Source organism: Balaenoptera acutorostrata, chromosome 6 (assembly GCF_949987535.1).
Source record: "Balaenoptera acutorostrata chromosome 6, mBalAcu1.1, whole genome shotgun sequence".
NCBI lineage: Eukaryota > Metazoa > Chordata > Mammalia > Artiodactyla > Balaenopteridae > Balaenoptera > Balaenoptera acutorostrata.
The window spans coordinates 79,772,566-79,794,186 of NC_080069.1; the positions used below are offsets into that span (position 1 = coordinate 79,772,566).

Here is a 21,621-nt window from a genome sequence, read left to right on the forward strand (position 1 = left end):
TTTGTAACTAACAAAACCACCACCAACTCCTCCTCCTGCTGCTGCCCTTCCTCCTCCTCCTCAGTCCAAGTGATCACAAAAGAAACCTTCTGAGCCGGAGGCGGTGGCATTTTTAAAAAGCAAGTACATTGGAGAGAAAGAAAAAAAGAAAAACAAAAGCAAAACAAAACCCAGGCACCAGCCAGCCAGCACATTTTTTTCACCCCTCCTGAAAACAAACAACCAAACAACCATCAAAACAGTCACCACCACCATCATCAAAACTGTTAACATAGCAGCGGCGGCAGCAAACGTCACCCTCCGGCCACGGCGTCCACCTAAAGGGATGGTTTTCTCGGCAGAGCAGCTCTTCGCCGACTACCTTCCTCACTCGTGCTGAGCGGGATTTTTGGGCTCTCTGGGGTTCGGGCTGGGAGCAGCTTCATGACTACGCGGAGCGGGAGAGCGGCTACACCATGCGAGGTAAGCGAGCCCGCAGGCACCGTGTCTCCCCGGTCCGGCCAACTCCAGCCAGATGGGCGATGGGGGAGGGGAGCGCACCCAGCCGAAGAGGAAAGAGGTTGGCGGGGCGCAGTTACTGAGTTCGTGTTCGCAGTTGGGCTGCAAATGGCCTGGGCGTAGAAAGTTGTGGGAAGGTGTTGATGCCTCTCAGGAGTTCTGGAGGGACACGGGAGGGCGCTTTTTGGCGAGGGGGACGACGCTAGTTGCTTCCTCCCAGTCCTTGAGTTGTAGTGTACCATTTTGGGGTGTCACTCTCGGGTGCGGATGCGAACGCCGGTTGGAGGGAGAGCCGGGAGAAGTATGCCTCTGGGCAGAAGCCGCTAGAAGCGCTGGGCGCGCGGCGGTCGCCGGCCCGGGTTGGGCGCGCGGGGCGCACGGGCAGGCGGCCAGGCGGGTACACACACTCTTCAGGTTATGAGGCCCACCAGCGTCCAGGTCAGCGGACAGTGTCCCTTCGTGGGAGTGGTAGGCAGAGGGGGCGGTGTCGTGGGACTAGACACAGATTCCGGGTTCGTCCCCTGCGCGCGTCCCTCGCGCCGGAGCTGCGCCCTGGCCAGGTCCGCGTGCCCGAGCCCGCGCGGCCCAGGGACGAGCGCCATCCTGAAAAAGTTGTGCGGAGAAAGTTCCAGAGGATAAAAGCCCGCGCTACCCGCGGCGGGGAAGGCTCCTTTGTCAAAGGACCGCTGCGGGAGGCGGTGCTGGGTGAACCTTCGGGCCAGGACCCCCAGCGGCGACTGCGGTGGCAGGTCCCCAGGGCTAGCTGGCGGCGGTGGGGTGACGCGCCGGGGACAGGGGCAACACACTTGTTCCGGCTGCACTTTGGGCTGCCCGGGCGGATGGCCTGGCCTGCTTTAGGGAATCACTTGGTCCGTCTCCTCCCCTGCGGTGCCAGGACCTTCACGTTTCCTGCGCGCTGTGCCCAGAGCCGCTTTCCTCCACTGTCTGCTTGGCCACAACTTCACTCTTCTCTCGGAGAGCGGGCCGGGTGCCCGCGTGCCATGGGGATAAGTGCGAGCCTCGGAGCACCCGCCGCCCCACACTCCCCAGTTTTTCTTTCTAGCCAATTCTGCGTTTCTTGCGGTGGGGCGGGGACGGGGGCTCTCCTCTCCTCCTCGTCTGTCCCTCTGGGTCCTGGCAACAGAAAGGTGGAAACGGCCAGCTCCGGACCTTCCTATATCCCTGAGCCCGCGTGACAGGTGGACTAGCGAAGAAGAACTTGGGAGAGTTGGGCTGCAAACACTCATCGCCTTCCACTCGGCTGTGTTCACCTCCCATCCACATTCCCAATACCTATTGAGGAGCGTCGGGATGGGGCATCGGGCATGTTCCCCCTGCTCCGCTCGAAGTGAATCCCGAGCCTGGACGCTAGAGCAGAGACTGGGTTAGCCAGCTAGGCGCTGGGACGTGGCAAGAAAGGGAAGGAGGAGGAGGAACAGAGAGGCCGTCCATGGAGGTGGGTGGGAGGGAGGTAGCTGAAGCTAAGGGACAGAGACGTCCTGGTGAAATGGTCTTGATTGACCTGCATACTAGTGGGGGCCCCGTGAGTGCGAGCTGGTTCCAGTTTAGTGTCCCGGTTGGGAGATTTGTCACATGCTCCACTGCCCAAATTCTTTCAGGAAACTATACTTGGGTAATTGGCGAGTGCAGAACCTTTAAGTAAAGGACGCCCTAGTCTTTGTTTTTGTTTTTCTGTCCCGTCGCACCACCATCCTCTCTCCTTTCAGTTTCCCCTGCTCCTTTCTGGGGTAGCTAGTTCGTCCAACCCCTACTTCTCCCTTTCCAATCAATATTCCTCCCGTGGCTGAGTTCTTATGTTCTGGAGGTCTGAAACCATGCGCCACGTCAGTTCCAACCCGGCACTAGGGCCTGGGGCCAAAAGCCACTCACTCTCCCCTTAAATTGTAGAAAACAGAGGAGTGTGGGACAAGAGTGGGTTGTAGCTTGATCGCACTGCTCCTGAAGGAGCAGTTTGCCAGCGACAGTCCAGATTCGCCAAGGCGCCCACTTCGGGGACTCGAGAAGCTTGACGCCAGGTGCTGCCTCTTACTCACCTTGAGAAAGAAGTCGAAGCCTACTCCCCCCCCCACCCCACAGTCCCAGAGGGTTCTAACTTAAGACAGCTCTCAGGGGGCCTGGGGGAACGCTCTGGAGAAAAATCAACCTTAAAAGGTGGCGGAGTCCTCTCTACCTCCTGGGCTCTCCGTTCTTGACCCTTTACTGTCCCTCCTCTGCCATCTCTGCGCATTTCCTACAGACCGTGCCCTCCCGCGTCATCAGAGGTGATTGTATAAGGATGGAGAAAAGGTCCAGGCTACTCAGACGTCTTACGGCAGTCAGGGGTTGAACTTGAGTGTGAACTTGAGAAGTGAGAGCGGAAACGAATCAACTTTCTCTTGTGCCTGGGCTACTAAGCAGTCTATATTGGGGGAGCGGGCAGTTTTTGAACTCAGCTTTACAGTGCGCCCACTCCCTTTCCCCCTACACACCATACTCGCGCGCACGCACACACACGCGCGCGCACACACACGTCCCCCTTCCCCGGGTGGTCCCAGTCTGTTATTCAGCCTCGGCTCCACGGTTTGCATTTGGCAACTCTACTGAGTCAGGGCACTTGGCACAATGCAAACTTGGTCCAGGATCGAGTGGTCGCCCTGGGGACCAACGCAGTAAACCCACCCCCGACCGCCGGACTCCACCCCGCCCCCGCCAGGTCTAGGATAGTTAAGAGACTTTATCCCGAGGGAAGCTCTGTGGTAAGAAAGGGGTTAAGAGGCTCTGATCCTTAGGTCATTGTCCTACCCCATGGCTGAACTGAGTCGGTCCCCAGCACTCGGGGATGGCCTGGGGCGGAGAAGGGTGTATTTGGTGGCGCACAAAGCCTTTCACCCTTTGTCTGCTACAGAGTACCTACCACATGAGGTCTAGAGATGCTACTTCGTAGATTGCATTATTGAAAAGGATAACTTATGAATGCGGAAGGGAGGACTTTTAATTGGGTCCGTCCATAGGTGAGAAACAAGTGAGCCGAGGTGTGGATTTCAAGACTCCTTCCTGGGAAGCCTGCCAGCTGTTTATTACACAGGAGCACCGAAATGGTCGGATTTTTCACCCTGCCTCCGCAGAAAACCCTGCTTCCAAAAACAGGGGCACAGATGTCGTTGCAATCAATAGGTGATTGTGGCTCCGCGGATTAGAAATCTGGTTTTATCCTTGCTGTAAACAAGGATGGGGCTTGGCTTTTCTAAAGTCCGGTTTTCATCTGTTATTTTCAGGTAGTTAATTTTTATGAACTGCTAACTTTAGAAAAGAAGCGGCTTGCTCTCAGAGGTATGGCAAACCTTGGGAAGTCTGGAGCTCTGAACGTCCTGCCGGCCAGGCCTTTAAATTTCCTAAACCTGTTCTAGATCTTAATTTCTTCCAAAAATTCCAATTAAATATTTCTAACCAACATTCCACCTCCCACAATTAAAAACATTGGTGGAAGGACATCCCTGTCAGTAGTCATTAGTAATTGTTCATTAAGTAATTATCAGTAAGCTGTCTTTATAATCCAAGAAAAGTAAACATTCAAACAGTTCAAAGAAAAATCCTAAAGCTATATTTCAAGTATTGTTGAAAAAATATATAGCCAGAAAATTGTTTTTCTTAGGTGGTTACATCTTGGGACTCTCTCCTCCCCTACCCTCAACATCCTGAGTGAATTTGTAACAAGTATTTTAACACAGAAGGGCTTGACATCCTGGACTTCCGGTATACATATTAGTACCATTAAGGCTTTTAACTTTTCTATATTTTCAGATAATCAGGAATTGGGAAACCAGGATGGAAATAGAAAGGGAGAACTTTGAGCAGCAGGCTTCATAAACATGGGGGTTACAAGATTAAAACTCCTTTGTAGCATTCATTTAAAACTCACAAGTCCTGGATGTTCCATCAACAGCAGTATAATTTGCTGTACTGTTTAGAAAAACCTTAAAGGATTTCTTGCATCATTATTAAAGGGGTTTGTGTGAAGTTTAACTTTAACATAACTAACACGTTTATTTTATATTCAGTCAAAAGAAATGTCCACATTTAGTTATTTTGGTAACAATTTGTTAGACACTAAACTATTTACAACCATAAAAGCAACTATTCATGTGTGCATGCAATACAAATACACTGTATTTTAAATTTACATGTTTCATACTCATGAAACCTAATTTTACAGCAGCAAAAATTTTCCAGCACGAAGAAAATATTAAGTTTCAGGGTTGGTCTTCGTGAACATGGCATTCCAGCTGTGTAATAATTCCTACTTTTATTTTTCCCCTAAAAGTAGCATATACAGAATTATCACCAGGATTTTTAAATGATTCAATACAGGCAGTTTTCCTAGATAAAAAGACAAGTAAAACTTTTTTTCAGCTTTATGTAGTTTTTATACTTTTTGATACAATAGTGTTAAGAAATAAAAGTGTGAATCACAAGGCATTAACTAGATTTTTTCACTGCTATGAATAACATACCTCTTATTTAAAGTACATATTATAGCATTCAGTTAATACAGAGATTAAAATATTCTAGTAAATTATTAAGTTTTTAAATTCTTTATATAAGCGTCTGCTAGTTTTCTGCAAATTTGTAAATAAAGTGAGGTTTTAAATTGTGAACAGTAACATCAGTGCCACTGTACCTTGGAGAAACCTAAGCCTTACAGGTAATTATATGAAGATATAGGAAAATTAATGCCAGAGTTAAAACCATCAAATTTTAGCCCGATTAAAACATATCAAAAGTTATGAACACATACGTTATTAGTGCAAATTTATTAGTGATTGAGATGACTTAAAATAGATATATTTTTATCATTCTAGTATTATGATGAGACTTTCTTAAGACTAAATCATTTCTGTGTCTCTTCCATAAAGACAAAAACAGGCTTTAAATTATATTGCCATTAATTTTATGTAATTGACATTAACAAAGCATTTTATTGTGATGTTAAACTATACAGAAAAGTAAATATTAGGAATGGAAATTTTGCTTAATAATTAATATAAGGTTTTTTAAATTCTAGATATAGTTTTACTATTCCAACCATTCTTATTTACATAAAGGACAGAAATTAAGTAGACAAATGAAATAAATCTTTTGTAATGTAATGCATAATGACCTTTGATAAAATGAGCACTCTACACATAAAGTATTATTCCTGAAACTTTGTAATCGTCTTCCAATTACAGCTTCGTGCAAATATTTATCTTACTTTGACTAGAATCTGTGACTTAACAGAATCCCTAGCAGATAATAGCAGTCTTTGGAGGCGTCTGTTGATACACACTGATACACAATATGTATATGTATGTGCCTATAACCACCCACTCAGACAAGAAGAATGAATATTTGAGAGAGAAAATCATTCTTATCGTTGCTTTCACAATCCACACTTCCAAATTCAAACATATATAGAGAAACAGAAGCAACTTTCCAGAGCCTTCAAAAAGAAGAAATGAATACATGTGGTACTTTAGTCCCATTAAAACAAAACAAACAAACAAAAAAACTCTTAATAGCATTTATTTATAAATAATCTACACAAAACTCCATTATACTACCTAATGATAATTAGAGGGAAAAGGAATCAAAGAATTTAGGACTGCCAAGTAAATAAAATATTCCGTCTCAAATTAAGCAACAAATTCATAGATAACAAGGCTTATGCCATGAATTTGAAGGATGTCTCCTTTGTAGCAAAAGACAAAGGGAGCATAGAGGAATAAATATTGATTGAACTAATCATCTGATGAATAGAAATGAGATTTACCAGTGCGCCAATATAATAGGCTATGTTAACTAGTTCTTTCATAGCGCATATGCTGCCCTTTCAACCCCTGACCCCATCCATTTCAGTTCTTAATGAGGGAAACCACAGGTGTTATAACGGCATTTATAGAGAATCAAGCTAAATATAATAACCATGTGGTTAACTAATGGCAGTGGGGAGTGGGTTCTTATGAAAGGAAATATTGAGATCGTAGCGTCACAAACAAAATTATTATGCATTGCAAGGCACTTAGAATTTTGGCTTCCTCTGTTCACCTTTAAAATATATCTACATGGCCATCAATATTTCAAGTCCTAGATTTGTTGTCTGCAACAAATAATAAGTGCGATTTCATTAATGGTTATCTGGAGAGTTAAAAATAATATTCAAAGTATATTTTATCTACGTTGTGTAATACCTTGCATAGCAAGCATTTAAAACATTTAAAAATAACTCTTAAAAGGTATAGTATTTTCTACTAAATGTAACATGCATTTTTCTTGGTTAGTCCTTATTTTATAACTATTAGAAATAGAATTTACTTTATGATAATTATTACAACGTTATGGAAAACTTTGTTTTAAAATTCAATTGGGATGTTCTTGGCTTAGGCATGTTCCTAGAGAGGTCAAAATAAACATGTTACCTTTTGCCAAAACATGAAACTAAAAACTCGTTCAAAAACCTGTTCTTATGAAAGAACATAGATAATTTGCTTTGACTTAAGCGTGTTCACCTCTGCATGTGAATATTTTATTAACTGGGTGGGTATGCTGACTTTGTAAATTACTTAACTAAAAAGGGTATTTATTGGTGTCATTTTTTATGTGTGATTAGTTTTCATATCATGTGGCCCTGGGTTATATTTCTCAAATTCAGTGGAATTACAGACATCAGCAAAAAAAAAAAAAAAAAGAGAGGTGGGGACAAATAATCTGGTTGATTACCAAATTATGTTTTTTGTTACTAGTCTGCTTATTGCTTTGTACTCATGTAAACCCAATATCCTGGTACCGTGGGACATATGAAAGATTTGGAATGCTTAAAGAAAACTTGCATAGATTTTTATTTCATAGTAAAGCTTTTTTCCCAGTGAATGTTGTGACAAGTCAATTTTAAATTATATTTAAAAAATTTTTCATATGACTGTCTAATAAAGCATCCTTCTTTAAAGACTGTTACACCATTACCTGCATTTTATTAGGATTATGTTGTAATCATGGGACAATAGCAGATATACAGTATTTTAATATTGAATTAGAAGTACAAAAGGTCCTCTCTGAATTTGGGCACCAAGTTATCCTTTAAAAAAGAAACAGCAAAAGCTTTTTTAAAAGGCCTTGGCATTTGTAATCATTACTTAGCATGGAATAAATGAGTATTACTGGCTGCAATAAAAAGTAGAATATTATTTTATTTTAATCTTCTGACTAGTTTTTTAAAATATCATTTTTAAATACAAATTTCTCTCCCTATTTGGAACCAACCAAGCTTGATTCTCCCCTGTTCTGAAAACTTTGTCAAACTCATTGATCATCTCATTTCTAGGAGTCCAAATTAAGATATTCTCTCAAGAATGGGAATAAGACCATCTTCCTGAATATTTCAATTTTCAGTTTTAATTTTAAAAGGGACAGACACAAAGATTTCATCTTCTGCAGCCACGTATATACTAATAGAAATGTATGTGACTCACATTCATTTATCCATGATTTATTGAGCATCTAGTCAAAGTGAGGCACAAAACTGAGCCCTAAGGATGCCCAAGTTGATAAAACATTAGACAACTGGTGAGGTCAAAGCTATGATCAAAGTGAGAGCAGAACAGAATACAGTAGGGATGCTATCAGAACATCAGAATAGCTCTCACAGGGGAAGTGATGTTTGAGATGGGCCTCTAAGGATGCATAGAAGTCTGTCTTTTGGTTAATTTATTCATCATAAATGAGGTTTATTAAATTATTGTTTCTTGTATTTCACAGTTGCCTTTTATAGTAGGTGCTAGGTGAAATTTAGTTTATGGAAGTAGAACTGTTCCAAAAAGAACATATCCTGATGTAGAATAACTAGTAGTATTGTTCCCAAATAAAACTCTTACTAGTAAAATAATTTTCAAGTGACAATTTAAAAAAGAAAACCCTAAAGTAATTCTTAAATTACAAAAAGAAAATGTACAGTATTAGACAAATATCAGAGTGGGGAAGAATGTAACTTGCAAAAAAAGAATCACTAGGAAAAAAAATATGGGAAAATACAATGTTCTTACACATTTGTTTTTATAAGAGAAATTCTTATCTTTGTAAAATAAGGAATAAGGACATGGCTGATATATATTGAGTTTCATTTTCTTTAACATTTAAGGCATTACTTGAAAATAGTGATATCTACTCTAGAGAGTATCTTAGATTACTAGATATCAGGAAGAATAAAATCCATTGAAGTAATAGGGCATGTCAGCAGTGTCTGAGGGCAATAGTGATATTCCTCAAACTTTTCCATTTCAAGAACTTGGATGTAAGATTGAACTCTGAAAATTAAACTATAAAATCAACAGATAATAGTCTTGCTGACTTTTGAGTTATTCTCTCCCTTAAGCATATTTAAAGATGGAGACATCCAGGACTCCTAGGTATTAACAGAAATGTGAGTGTGAGAAGCAACTATTGGCCATGTCCATCCTAGCACCATCTATCTATAGGTAAATCGCTGATTAAGCTTAAAAAAAAGTATCTACTGCAATTCACAAGTAGGCTCTTCATTTTGAAGTGATAATTTGACTTTCTGGTCTTATACATTAGCTCTTGTGAGCTTAGTTAACTTGAATCCTCGTACTAAGGTCTAATCTACTCTGAAACACTGGTGAGATCAAGTTTCTGAGCCTACAAAACTGAAAACCGGACCCTAGACTGGGGAGAATTCACAAAGGTGAATGTCACCATTTGAGACTTCCAGGCAGCCAAATCGCCACTCTTGATCATAACCCTCCGCATTAGCATAAACCTCAGCTTCAAATTTCTACACAGTGAGCAAGACCACATAGCCATACATTTTCAGTCTTGAAAAATAGATACATTTTTTAAAATGCAGATTATTAATTGGAATTTATTAGACTAAGGAATGGTACTTTTTTGTTGTTGCAACATATTCTGGTAACATAATGGCTACTGTACTTAATCTGTTTACTTCATGGAACTGGAAGAATTCAAGAAGTGGCTGACTGACCCCATTTTTTGAGGCTTTTCTAAAAAGGTGAAAGGTTGGAAGAGAGGGCACAGAACCGCCTCTCTAACTTTTAGGAGCTTTGACTGAACAGTTATTAAATAAGGCAACTGGTTTTCTGGACACTCCCTCCCTCGCTTCTTTTTTTTTTTATATTTAAAATATTTTAATTTATCTGTACCGTTATATTTAGACATCACAATACAGTACTCAGCTTCAGACCTAGTTAGGTTATCAGGTTAAACTGAAAAGTATACTTGTTGACAGTGCTTTCTATTTCAAAAGGTGAATATAATACAAAACAAAAGAAAAACAAAACTAAGATAAGTATCAAGTAGAAGTATGAAATGGGAATTATTTTTCTGAAAAATAGCATTGGAATGATATTACAATCTGTGATTCCATTCCTAACTCTGTAATAAAATCTGGCCTGTCATGTGATGGGTCACACCATTTATCTGAGCTTAAAAACAAATTTCTCTAAGTTTAGGTGATAATAAAAGGACAGTTGTGTAAAAGGACAGTGATATGATCAGATTGGTCAGAAACTGCAGTTAGTTAAAACACAAAAATCAACAACAAGAAAAAGCAGCCTTTAGAGAACTCTGAAAACCAAGAACATTTTAGCTTATATCTGCCTCCCTCACTTCTTATTGTGGTTTCTCTGGTGCTCATCTCTGGCACCATATGTTATATGACAGTGGACACATATACCCACTTCATGTTATGTCTGGGCCAATGTGTTTTTTCTTGGTGGTAAATATAGATTGAACCTTTGGAGAACAGTGGTTTTCTTGAATGCCATATGTAATATGAATCTAGATTTTTTTACTCTGGCTTTTATGGAAATATATTTACTAAGTAAACACTAAACCACTATTTGATCTTTCCCTTAAAAAGGCTATTTAAAGACTGTCTTGTTAAATAGGATCAGAATGTGTTCTTGCCTATAACTGATTATGAGGTTATGAAATTCAAACAGTAGCACTATTTTTTTTGCCTGAATAGTGAAATGAAAATAATTGAAACTATTTATCAAACCACATTTAAAATATGTTTAATTTCACCTGTCCAAGGAATGGATCGCACAAGTGCTTCATACGGGTTCCATAACACTGGATTAGCATAAAAACCCATATTCCAAGTTGCCAAAGTAAAAGTTTCATTATAGAGCTTGAGCCAGAATGAACACTCCAATCATAGTTTACCATCCAGCAGCTGCTGGCTGCTAGATTCCAGAATCAAACAGTAATGTGCAAGCTTAAAGAACTCAGGCATGTTCAGTTTCTAATGAGTAATTGGCTATTCTTATCATTGTCAGGTCAAATAATAAAGTTATTACATACAGCATTTCCTATTAACTTGTACATAAGTTGTGCCTGGCACATAGCAAAGGGATTAGACTTTTTTTCATTTTAAGAAGAAACCTTGTTCCAAATTTCCACAGTTGTTGAATATGAGCAAATGCCACACAGTCTGATTTGAAAAGAGGAACATTTGTTCGGGAAAAACACATCGTATCATTAAGGTGCAGTGCTTCTTGACAATAATTGTTTTAATATTTTGGATAAATTCATTTAGAAATTTTTAGGGTCCTATACTATTCATCAGTTTGCTCTAAAATTAAATTTAAAACAAATGGCCCAATATTCTGTTTTTTTTCTTTTAAATGCTGACTACTTTTGAAAGGCAATCCTAAGCACTTTCACCCTTGCATGTATATTTTCATTCCTGTCATTTGAAAAAATAAAAAGCTAAGTACCAAAGGAACAGGGCTTTTGGAGTATCTTTCCAAAGACAGCTCAGAAATATCAATAATAAGAATGCTAATAAGGTAGCATTAATACCCTTCCAATTGTGTTTTTGTTTTATTTTGTTCTGTTAACTAATATCACTAAAAGTCATTTCTGGATGCCACCCGTGTCACAATAAATTAAAGTTTATTTGATTGGTTTTAGAAAGTGTTGTTTTGTATTGAAATAAATTAATTCTGAAATTTTTTCCACCAAAATTTCATTAATGATTTCTGAAAGGTTACCTAACATGGTTGACATGAGTGTTGATTTAGAGTCAGAGATAGACTTTCTTTTATCATAATACAATGACCAAAAAGTAAAAGAAAATATGTGACAGAGTTGTAGGTGACACTCCCAATAGTGGATCAGATTTAAATATGATTCAACAAATCCTGATTATTGAGTACTTACAATGTATAAGAAGCGATGCCCTCTAAGATAACAGTCTCAGGCACAACAAAAGTGGTTTTCTTATAAAATTCCTAAAGAATTCCTTAGATAATCTTTGTTTCATTTGAATTTCTGAAATGTCCAGTGTTGATTATACCCCTTTTTCTAAATATGAAAATATATGATTTGTCCATAATTATTTGTTAAAAGAAGTTGAGACCAGAGTTTGACTTCAATCAAGGGCTTTTGACGCTGAGTCCAGTTCTATTTTCATTACTCTGTGCTTTCTCTCTTAGGCTGTGCTGTACTATTTTTTACCATCCCTGTACCCACAGCAGACATCACTCATCAATTATGGCATTAATACTTGTGAAGTCCAGATGCAACCTGTACTACCATTTGACCAGTATTGGCCCTCAAGATAAAACTTGGTACCCAAACCCTCATGAGTGTTTTGGCCATATAAAGAATACATATTAATATAGTAAAACTATATATTTCATCCAATCACAGGATCCTCTTGGACAAACCATAGTTCTCCACAGTTTTCACTTCTAAAATAATGATCATGACATTTACCAATCTCAGGAAAAATTAAAATAAGTATTATGGAAACATCTACAGATTCTGAATGGAAACTGTCCAGTAAAAATAATAGCAAGTCAAAGTATATATAGTAAAAATTTTTGTGAACATAATTATTGCCTTGAAGATTCTGAAATTTAATTTCATAAATTTAAATATGTCTCCTTTGACAGAGATTTCATATTTTTAGTGAAATTACATATTTATAGATGTTTCCTCCACTAAGATCCTAACCTAGCTGCCTCTAATTTAAGGAAAGAAACAACTTTATGGGAAGTAGCTCTAAAGACTGTTCATGTCTAAATATGAAATTCCACTTTATTCAATAATCAACATGCACTTGCCTAATAGTTTATGTTAATTCACTCATTTGTCCCTCAGCTTGTCAATTCTCTCCTCTGGTTTTTATGTTTGTTAAGAGGAGGGTTATCTATCTTTGGCCATAAGCATTTCAAACAAAGTAATGGGTTGAATAGCCAAGCATACCACCATTTATCTGAGTTTAATTAATTTTTTCTGATTGATTGGCTGGAATTGAAAGTCTCAGCAGCACACCATTTATATCAAAGCCCTGTTATCGTCCTATCCAACTCTGTGTCTTGTACAAGCATAAAGTATTTTCTTAAGGAAAAAACCTTGACAACATTAAGAGGGTGCCATGTCTAATTGTGCCCAGCAATATAAAGGAAAAAAACAATTAAATTTGACATTAATTCTGAATAAATGTAGAGTTCTGCTTCTCCGCAACAATATTGCAATTTAATGTGTTTTGCATTTTGGCTGAAACATAGTATCCCTTACATTGAGCTATCATTTATATGATTAATTTTTATGCTTTCACATTAAGCTCATTCACATTTCTTTAAAAGCATATTTATTAGTCCACTGTTACTGATTTTTCAGACCTCTTTTGTGTAAGCTGTGCTGTACAAACATAGCTTGAAACACCAACCCTACCCTGCCGTTTATTCTCCGGGACTCAAATTGATCTTATTATATAATGGTCCTGATTCCCACAACTCTACTAAATTTGACCACAGATACTATTAGAAAGAAAATGGACTGCATCAGAGTCTGCGCTGGGTTGTCTTCATCTTGCATCTAGCATCTAGTATGTTTGATAACATCACACTGGAAAAAACTGTAGGCTTATCTCAAGTGACTCTCTTTGTTTTACCTCATGTAAAATACCTTCTGTGCTTGCTCTTTTAGAAATAGTGGAATATTTCTTTATACTCATTAATTCTGTCAGTCTTTGCACTGTAGCTGCTCTTAAGGAAAATTCTGACAACAATTTTAAAGGGAATTCCGTAAACCTGGGAGGAGCTGACAGATACAGTCTCATCTCTTTACAAATGTAATCGCAGGTAAAATTTATAATACTGTCTTGCCTGTGTTGAGTGCTCTATAGTTCTCAGCGAGCTTCTGTAGACACCGTCTGGGTGATGCACAAAGCATCTTGTGAGATAATGCAGGACAGGTATAAATAAGAATGTGCCCTGGTAGCTAAGCCAAAGAAAACCCAAAAACAGAGTGCTTTTTTAACAGTTTAAAAATGCAGTTTCAACACCTTAAAAACAGTCCCACAAAACATAAACAATTGTTTTATAAAAAGAAGAAATATAAATGGCTAACAAACAATTGGAAAGAAAGAGCTCAACTTCACTTATTAAAGAATTAAAACAATATTAGTGGCATCTTCACCTGTCAAATTGTAGAGGGTGTGATGAATTGGACACCCTCATATTCTATAGTGGGTGTTTATATTGGTACAGTCATTGAGCCCAAACCCTTAAAAATGATCATACTCTTTGGCCCAGTAATTCACTTTTTGGGAATTTTCCCAAAGGAAATAAAGTGTCAAAATAATTTATTCCTAAAGTCTTGTACCTAAAGATTTGTTATGGCCTCATTATGATATTTTCAACAACACAGGGAAACTTTTGTTGTAGTACTCTTTACCAGCACACTTTCATTTAGTATGTACTCATTCTTATACTAGTATGTAGTCACCGTGTTTAATGTACTTCACTAGTATCAAATGTTTGTATGTATTCGACAACGTGTTTTAGGTTCTAGGGATAAAATGGTGAGTAAGAAAGACATCATCCTGACATCACTGAACCTAAATACAAATAAAAAGTTAAAATGCAAAATTGCATATACTGTATGATCCAAATTATATAAAATGCATAAAAAAGAAATTAAAGCAAATGTATAAAAATGTCAAAAGTTACCTTGAGTTATTATCAGGTAATTATTTTCTTATTGCTTTTTCTGGACTTTCAAAAATTTCCACACATTCTCTGTAGATTAGTCTGTAGATAAGTGTCACAGTGAATGCTCAGTTACTCTGACATAGCAGTAAGGCTGTCCTTTATCTACAACTCATTGTATTTTAGCTCATGCATTTGCCTGAGGTCAACTTGTATGATAATAGGGTTAAGGTTGAAGGTTTAATGGCTCACTGAGAAAATTAACTTATTTAATACTTGTACAACTATTCACTCATTCATCACCAAACATTTATCAAGGGCCTATTATGCACCAGGCACTCTCCTAAGTGCTGAAGATACAAGGGTGATTAGAATTCAGTCCCTTCATCTGAAAAGCTTAGAGTCTAGTCTTCTTGAAAGCCATATGCTGTAATTTACAATAAGTACTGGAAATAATAATAATAATATTCAGTTAAAAAACTTTCTCCATCATTGGGAAACAAAGGGTTCTGCCATATTAAATTCTTACAAAGAATAGTATAACATTGCTCTTTTTGTCTCTGAAGGCTCATATTAATGTGAGAAATATATTACTTTAAATGTTCAAGGAAAGATCAGGATACTCATATTGAAAAATTGATCAACTTGCCTTCATTTTACCTTCATTAAACTAACCCATATTTATCTCCTGACAACACTGGTGAGCTCTGTAATCCCTAGAGATGTTAAAGAACACCAACACAGATATACTCAAGTCTCAAAATATAAGAGCTGGAGGATGAATTCATACCTACTGGTGGGGCTGTGGGAAGCTTTTTTAAATATTCCTATGCTCTGAGATAGATGAAGAATCTCCATTTGCCTTTATGACTGTTGGGAACTCATTGGTACTTGTAGGGCAGAATTCAAGTATGATATTCCCTGCTAAGGTAGTCTTCTTTCATGTGTACTCATCCCCCTGGGTCAGTGGTTCAAAACAGGTGGAAATTTTGCCCCCAGGAGATATTTGGCCATTTTTGGTTGTCACAATTGAAGAGGTGTTACTGGCCTCCAGTAGGTAAAGGTCAGGAACGCTGCTAAACATTCTACAATGTACTGGACAGCTCCCCAAAACAAAGAATTATTCTGCCGAAATGTCCGTAGAGCTAAGATTGAGAAACATATGAAGCCTTTCTAAATGGAATCACTTTACAGATCCTCAGTTTTCCTACTGTATCCTCTGAGAAAGCTGGCTCCTCTTCTCCTCCTCTGCTTTCACAGTGATCTCACTTCCATTCCACAAAAGAAAGACTGAGCTCTCACTCATTTCAAATTGTATTATGTGCATGGTTCCCAAGATGGCAAAACTTGCATTGCACTACAACAAAGGGACGATTTGAAAGTTTGATTTTGATGCTGAAAAAGTGAATAATTCTAATGAAAGGGCAAAACATCCTTTTAAAAGTCAGGTAGTTTCTATTTCTTTACTTCCAACAAAATTGAAGGAAAACCTAACCAAATTGTCAGTTATAGATCATTAAAGATAGTTTTTGATGATAGAATGCTATGTGATTTGAGGCATAGATTTCAGAAGGAGTTTAAAGAAGTGATTAAACTGCTTTGGCAACATTTTTTCCACTTCCACCTACATATTTATGTGAATACGTTTTCAACACTTACATTTCTAGAAACAAAAATAGGAATAGAAGTGATTCTAAACCCCATTACATTCTAGTAGTAAATAATAGACAAGCATAGGCACCAGAAATAATTGGAAAGGAAAAAAAGCCTCATCTGGCTTATTAAGAGATGAATTTCCTTTAAATATTTAATTTTAGGTTTAGTAAATATAAAATTTGTAATATAATTGTGTAATTTTTATTGACTGTGATTTAGTGACAATGATAACAATAAATCAATCCAGAAGGAAAGTTAAAACTCAGAACTTGTGTTCATAGAAGAAAAATGTTAAATTTAAATATATATATGTATATATATATTTTCTGTTGCAGAGAAGTATTACCAGGTGATTAATAAAACACTTTCAAATATGAAAATTTTGACGTTAGAATAAAATTCTGTGGGGAGAGTGAAATGAAAGTGTGAATTTAAGAAGAAAAAATAGATGTTGAAAAATTTCTAGGAAGAGCTTATTTATGATTTTCTTTTCAAATGTATGATACAGATATCAAAACATTTTGAGATTTAGATTCCATTAATATATTTAAAGAGCAATTCATCAGTTTCATTTTAAAATATAAAATCTAAAATGACTCAGAAACTACATCCCTTGCAGTGATATAGTATGCACTATATAGTCTACTTTTATAGTAATTCTAGGGTGAAGGGGAATGCTCCAGACCCTATGATTCCTAGTCTATGGTGCTCTGCCATGCTTTTTTTCAGGTCCATATTAACCTGGTATCATAATTGCTTAGGAACTTCATTAGATTGAGTACCTAGGCAACAACTATTTCAAACTCTAAGAAGAACCAAGAACAATAACCTGTTCTCCATTAACTTTTTCTTAAATAACTAGGCACAATCATATCTGAGAGGCTTTGGACAATAACCGACTATTTATTCCACCCAAGTTTCTGAAGTGCCAGTTTTCTGTAGAAGTTCTGGATGACCACTAACCTCAAAATCAACGACCACGAGATAGAAAGAATACCCTACTCAAAAAAGAGGTACTTCAGTGCATTCTACTAGACCAGGGGTCTGAAAAGTTTTTCTTTAAAGCCCCAGATAGTAAATATTTTAGACTTTATGGCCCACACAATCTCTGTCACAACTATTCATCTTTGACATTGAGGCACAAAAGCAGCCATAGTCAGTATATAAATGGATGATCGTGGCTGTGTTCCAATGAAACTTTATTTACAAAAACAGGTGGTGGGCTAGATTTTGGTGGACAGTTGTTTTGCTGACCCCAACTCTGGACTCAAGTCCCTGAGGACAGGATCCATGTCTTATAGAACTTAGTATTCCCATCACCCAGCACAAAATCTGACATCCAATAAATGTTGAATAAATGAGCGAAAGTATTCAAGCCTTAAGGAGATAATAGTATATTAAAAATATGCTGAAATACAATGCAGTACCAGGCAGCTTGGCCACATTTTAATGAGTCTGTAGTACATTATTTATACACATTGCCAAATTGAATCATCAATTAATATTTAAGTATAACTCCTTATATATTTATTTTCTCTGTATTTTAACCCCTTGGTGTCAGATATCTTTGAATCCCCAACTCCAAACTCAGTACTTTATCCATGCATAACAGGTAGTTGAAACTTCAAATTAATTATGGATGAGGAAAGGTAACTCAAAAAATGACCAATTAACTAACTGACAAACCAATATTTTGCATATCTAGTATATTCTGAGAGTTATGTAATTGTTGGAAGCAATCCAATGAAGAAAGTGTATTTATTTAAAAAATAAATACTATGTAGTACTTATTATGTGTCTTGTTCCTGTCTAATTCCTAACAAATATTAACTTAGTTAATCCTCACAGCAACTTTATAATAAAATAGTGTTTATTATTTGGTTCTTTTGATAGGTGAGGAAACTGAGCTATAGAAAGGCTAAGTATTTGCCCAAGTCACACATCTAGTAAATGGCAAAACTGAGATTCAGACCCATGCGGGCTACCTCCTGAGCCTATGTTCTTAACCATTGCAAAATGCTGTCTCTTTTCTTGAGAAGTGAACCCCTGAGGTTTCAAAAGGACAGATGTGAGTTGTTAACTAAGAATACAACAGTATGGCATTGCCAAAGGACCCCTGTAACAGGTGAAAGCTAGATGAGTTCAGAAGTGAGGAAGGTCAGTGTTACAGTGATTAGGATGAACTTTATGGGAAGTCACTTGAACAGAACCTTCAAATTGTGTAGAATTTTATCAGTAAGGAATCACAAGAAGCTTTTCTGGTATAAGGACAGAGTAGACTAAAGCTTGGGGACAGAATTGTAAGGCACAAATTGTGTGTGTATACCACCCCAAATGAAACAGTGTAAGAGAAGAAACTAACATGTACTCTACTCTCACTATGTGTCAGATACTGCGTTAGGTCCTTGACCTCACAGGGTGCAATTTACAATCCCAGGCATTAAAGTGGGACAATCAGGTTCCAGTCCAACCTCTACTAATTACTGTGTGGCCTTGGGCAAGTTACTTAACTTCTCTGAGCCTCACATTATTTTGTAAAATGAAGATGAATACCTACCTCATGGGGTTGTTGTAAGGGTTGAATTACATAAGTTAACATTATAAAGTACTTAGCATAGTGCCTTGGTATTTAGTCCTCATTGAGTGGTTTATTATTATCTTGAATTTTTATTGTCACAAAAATAGTGAAGTGCTGTTATCTCTATTTTGCAAATGAGAAAGCTGAGGCTCAGAGAATCTCAGATCAACATCTATAGCATATGTATAGTTTTCCAAGTACAGCAGGCTTTCCAGAGAGTTTTCATTAGGAAGTAGAGATTTGGTTAGATAGAGGAAAGAATTGAGAGATGCTGAAATATCAAATGAAGAGTTTTGTTGTACTGAGTTGAGAATGTTGCAGATCCATGTTTAAACATTTGGAAAACCCAAGTCTATGATGAATCCTTGTTTCAAATGTATCTTTTGATGATTTAGGGATCACTGGAGAAAAAGAGAAGTCAAGCAAAAAGCAGAGAGGCGGTCTGGAGACTTGGTCTGGCATATGCCAGTGTCAGCAGGCTTAGCTAACGTCTCAGTTGCCCCCCTAAAACCTGCCTCATAGTAAGTTTCCTCACTCTCTCCTAAGAGGTCCTAATACACCTGGTGAACATGATTTCAAAACATTAACTGAGCACAGCATTGCCTCCAGTTGCAGAGAAGAAACTCAAAGATTGTTATGATGGTTTGATGGGTTTTTTTCCTTACACTTATTTATATTTGTTTAGCACGATCTCATTGAAAAACTTACAGACACAACAATTACCAGATACAAACTGCAATGTTTCCCCACATACCATCTCGCTGAATGTTATTATATCTATGGTGTTTCTTTCATAGCCGTGGAGGGTTGATCTGTTCTTGGGGGGGTTTATGAAGGAGCTCACCACTTTTTAAATGGGAGCAATCCAATATTTAGTTATATTTACCACGCAACCTTTAAAGATCCCACCAAGTATCTAAAATAGTTGGATCTTTCCTCTTCTTCCCAGTAAAAATTGTGCTTTCCATTAGAAAAAAACTTCTGAAAAATTGCATCTGAATCTACTTTCAAATACACACCTGCAAAATGCATGTACAATCTTTAAAAAAAAACCCTCTAATTTTCCATTATTTCATCTTAAAACAAATGAATGCTTGTACTCATCATTTCGTTTTTAAGATTCCCATTAGGGGAGTCATAATTTCATTGGTGTTTTCTGCCATAATGGAAGTTACTGACATCAAGAGATCTAAATTGTGAAACTTATGTAACTTGTACTATACTCAGCCCAACATCTTATGGTCTAATTAAATACAAACTGAGTCAGTTGGCAGAAAAGTACAGTGTTATGGTACAGATATTAGCACCTTGTTAGCAGTCCAAAACCTGCTTTTTCAGGCAGAACTTATTTCTGAATGTGAAGTTTTATACATACATATATATATATAGATATAGATATAAGCTGTAATGTTTGAAAGGCATTTGATGAACTTATATTTGAATCCAGAAAAAAAGTATTTTCTTTCTGGACATTTTTAATTGCAAAAAAAAAAAAAAAGAAGAAAAAGCTAGCCTAGTACTCATAAACACAGTGGGCAGTTTCCAAACCATGATTTTAAGATAAGTGATTGTGTAACATGTATTATAAGTGTGTTATAAGGCTCATGTTCCCCTGGCATTTATCTGTATTTCTTCTTCATCATCATCGTAGCTAATTCTTATTGATCCTTTACTACGTGCCAGGCACTGTTGTGAGCACTTTATACTAATTACCTTACTTACTCATCAGAATAAGTCCCTGAAATTAGTCGTATTTTTTAATCCTCATTTCACAGATGAAGAAAATGGAGCATAGAGAGGTTAAGTAACAAGGTCACCCTGTTAGCACCTGGAAGAGTGGGATTTGAATCCAGGTTTTAACAGCTGTGCTCTCCCTTCTCCCCCTCACTCACTTATGGCCACAGGATGCTGCAAGCTGATTTCCTTCTCTTGGTCTGTCTTGTCTGTCTCAGAGGCCCTTCCTAGGGTACACGACCTTCAGATGCCCCCCTGGCCCTAGCTAACAAAAAGCGAGGTGAATGGTCTGGGGAAGTGATCTGGTTCATCTTCCTCTTACACAGCATCAAAACGTCTCTCCTCAGCACCATTACCAGAACATTGGGAATGAGAGGATGATCATTCAAAATCACTTGAAAACATGTCTTTCTACTGTAAACATGCATTTTTTAAATGGCCACCAATAATCATACGCCACACCTAGCCCTGAAGCAACCTGTCTTATGGCTCACACCACCAAGAAGTATGCAACACAATGACAATTTGCTGTCTCGCGAAAGACAGACTGTCTTCTGGGGATTCAGTGCAAAGAGTTCTAGAATTTATCCAGGAGGCATTTTGCTGCCCCTGAATGTGCACCCTTGGTAAGTTACTTCTTGGGCCCTGCCTCCTCATCTCTAAATAAGAGTGTCTCCAGGGTCCCTCCAGCTTTCAAAATCCATGGATAATACCTTGTTACATTGTTATCATTGTTGGTTCTCAGTTGTTTTATTTCTTGAGGGATCAGGGGCTTTTATAGATTAAGTAACCTTTTCCAAACCAAACACGTATGAGGTATGCATGCTGGGATTCCACTTCAGGACCATGTGATTCAGAATCCTGAATCGGGATGTTCTTTGTGATTCTGAAATCCAACAGATCTGTCTCCTACCCTATGCCTGGTCTCCAACTAATTAGAATTATAGTGAATTTTTACGTAGTCCCATATCTTACACTGTACCAGTAATACAATATTCAGTATGGTAAGGGTCACAAATAACAAAAGAAGAGTCTGATTGTTCTTGAAGTCTATTATAAGGTGTATACCACTGAGAAATTTAGCCTCAGGAACACTGGTATCCTGGTAAATGAGTTTACCAAATCCTTTCCTAAGAATAG

General features: G+C 38.0%; 1 protein-coding gene across 1 annotated transcript in view; it reads left to right on the forward strand.

Annotated features, from left to right (window-relative positions):
• The first annotated feature begins 389 nt into the window (after window positions 1-389).
• RORB (RAR related orphan receptor B) overlaps window positions 390-21,621 on the forward strand; it is a 191,536-nt gene continuing 170,304 nt past the window's right edge. Inside the window, exon 1 of the mRNA XM_007182274.2 lies at window positions 390-462. Within this exon, the coding sequence (XP_007182336.1) occupies window positions 456-462 (7 nt within the window). The 5' untranslated portion in view covers window positions 390-455. The remainder of the gene's footprint in view (window positions 463-21,621) is intronic.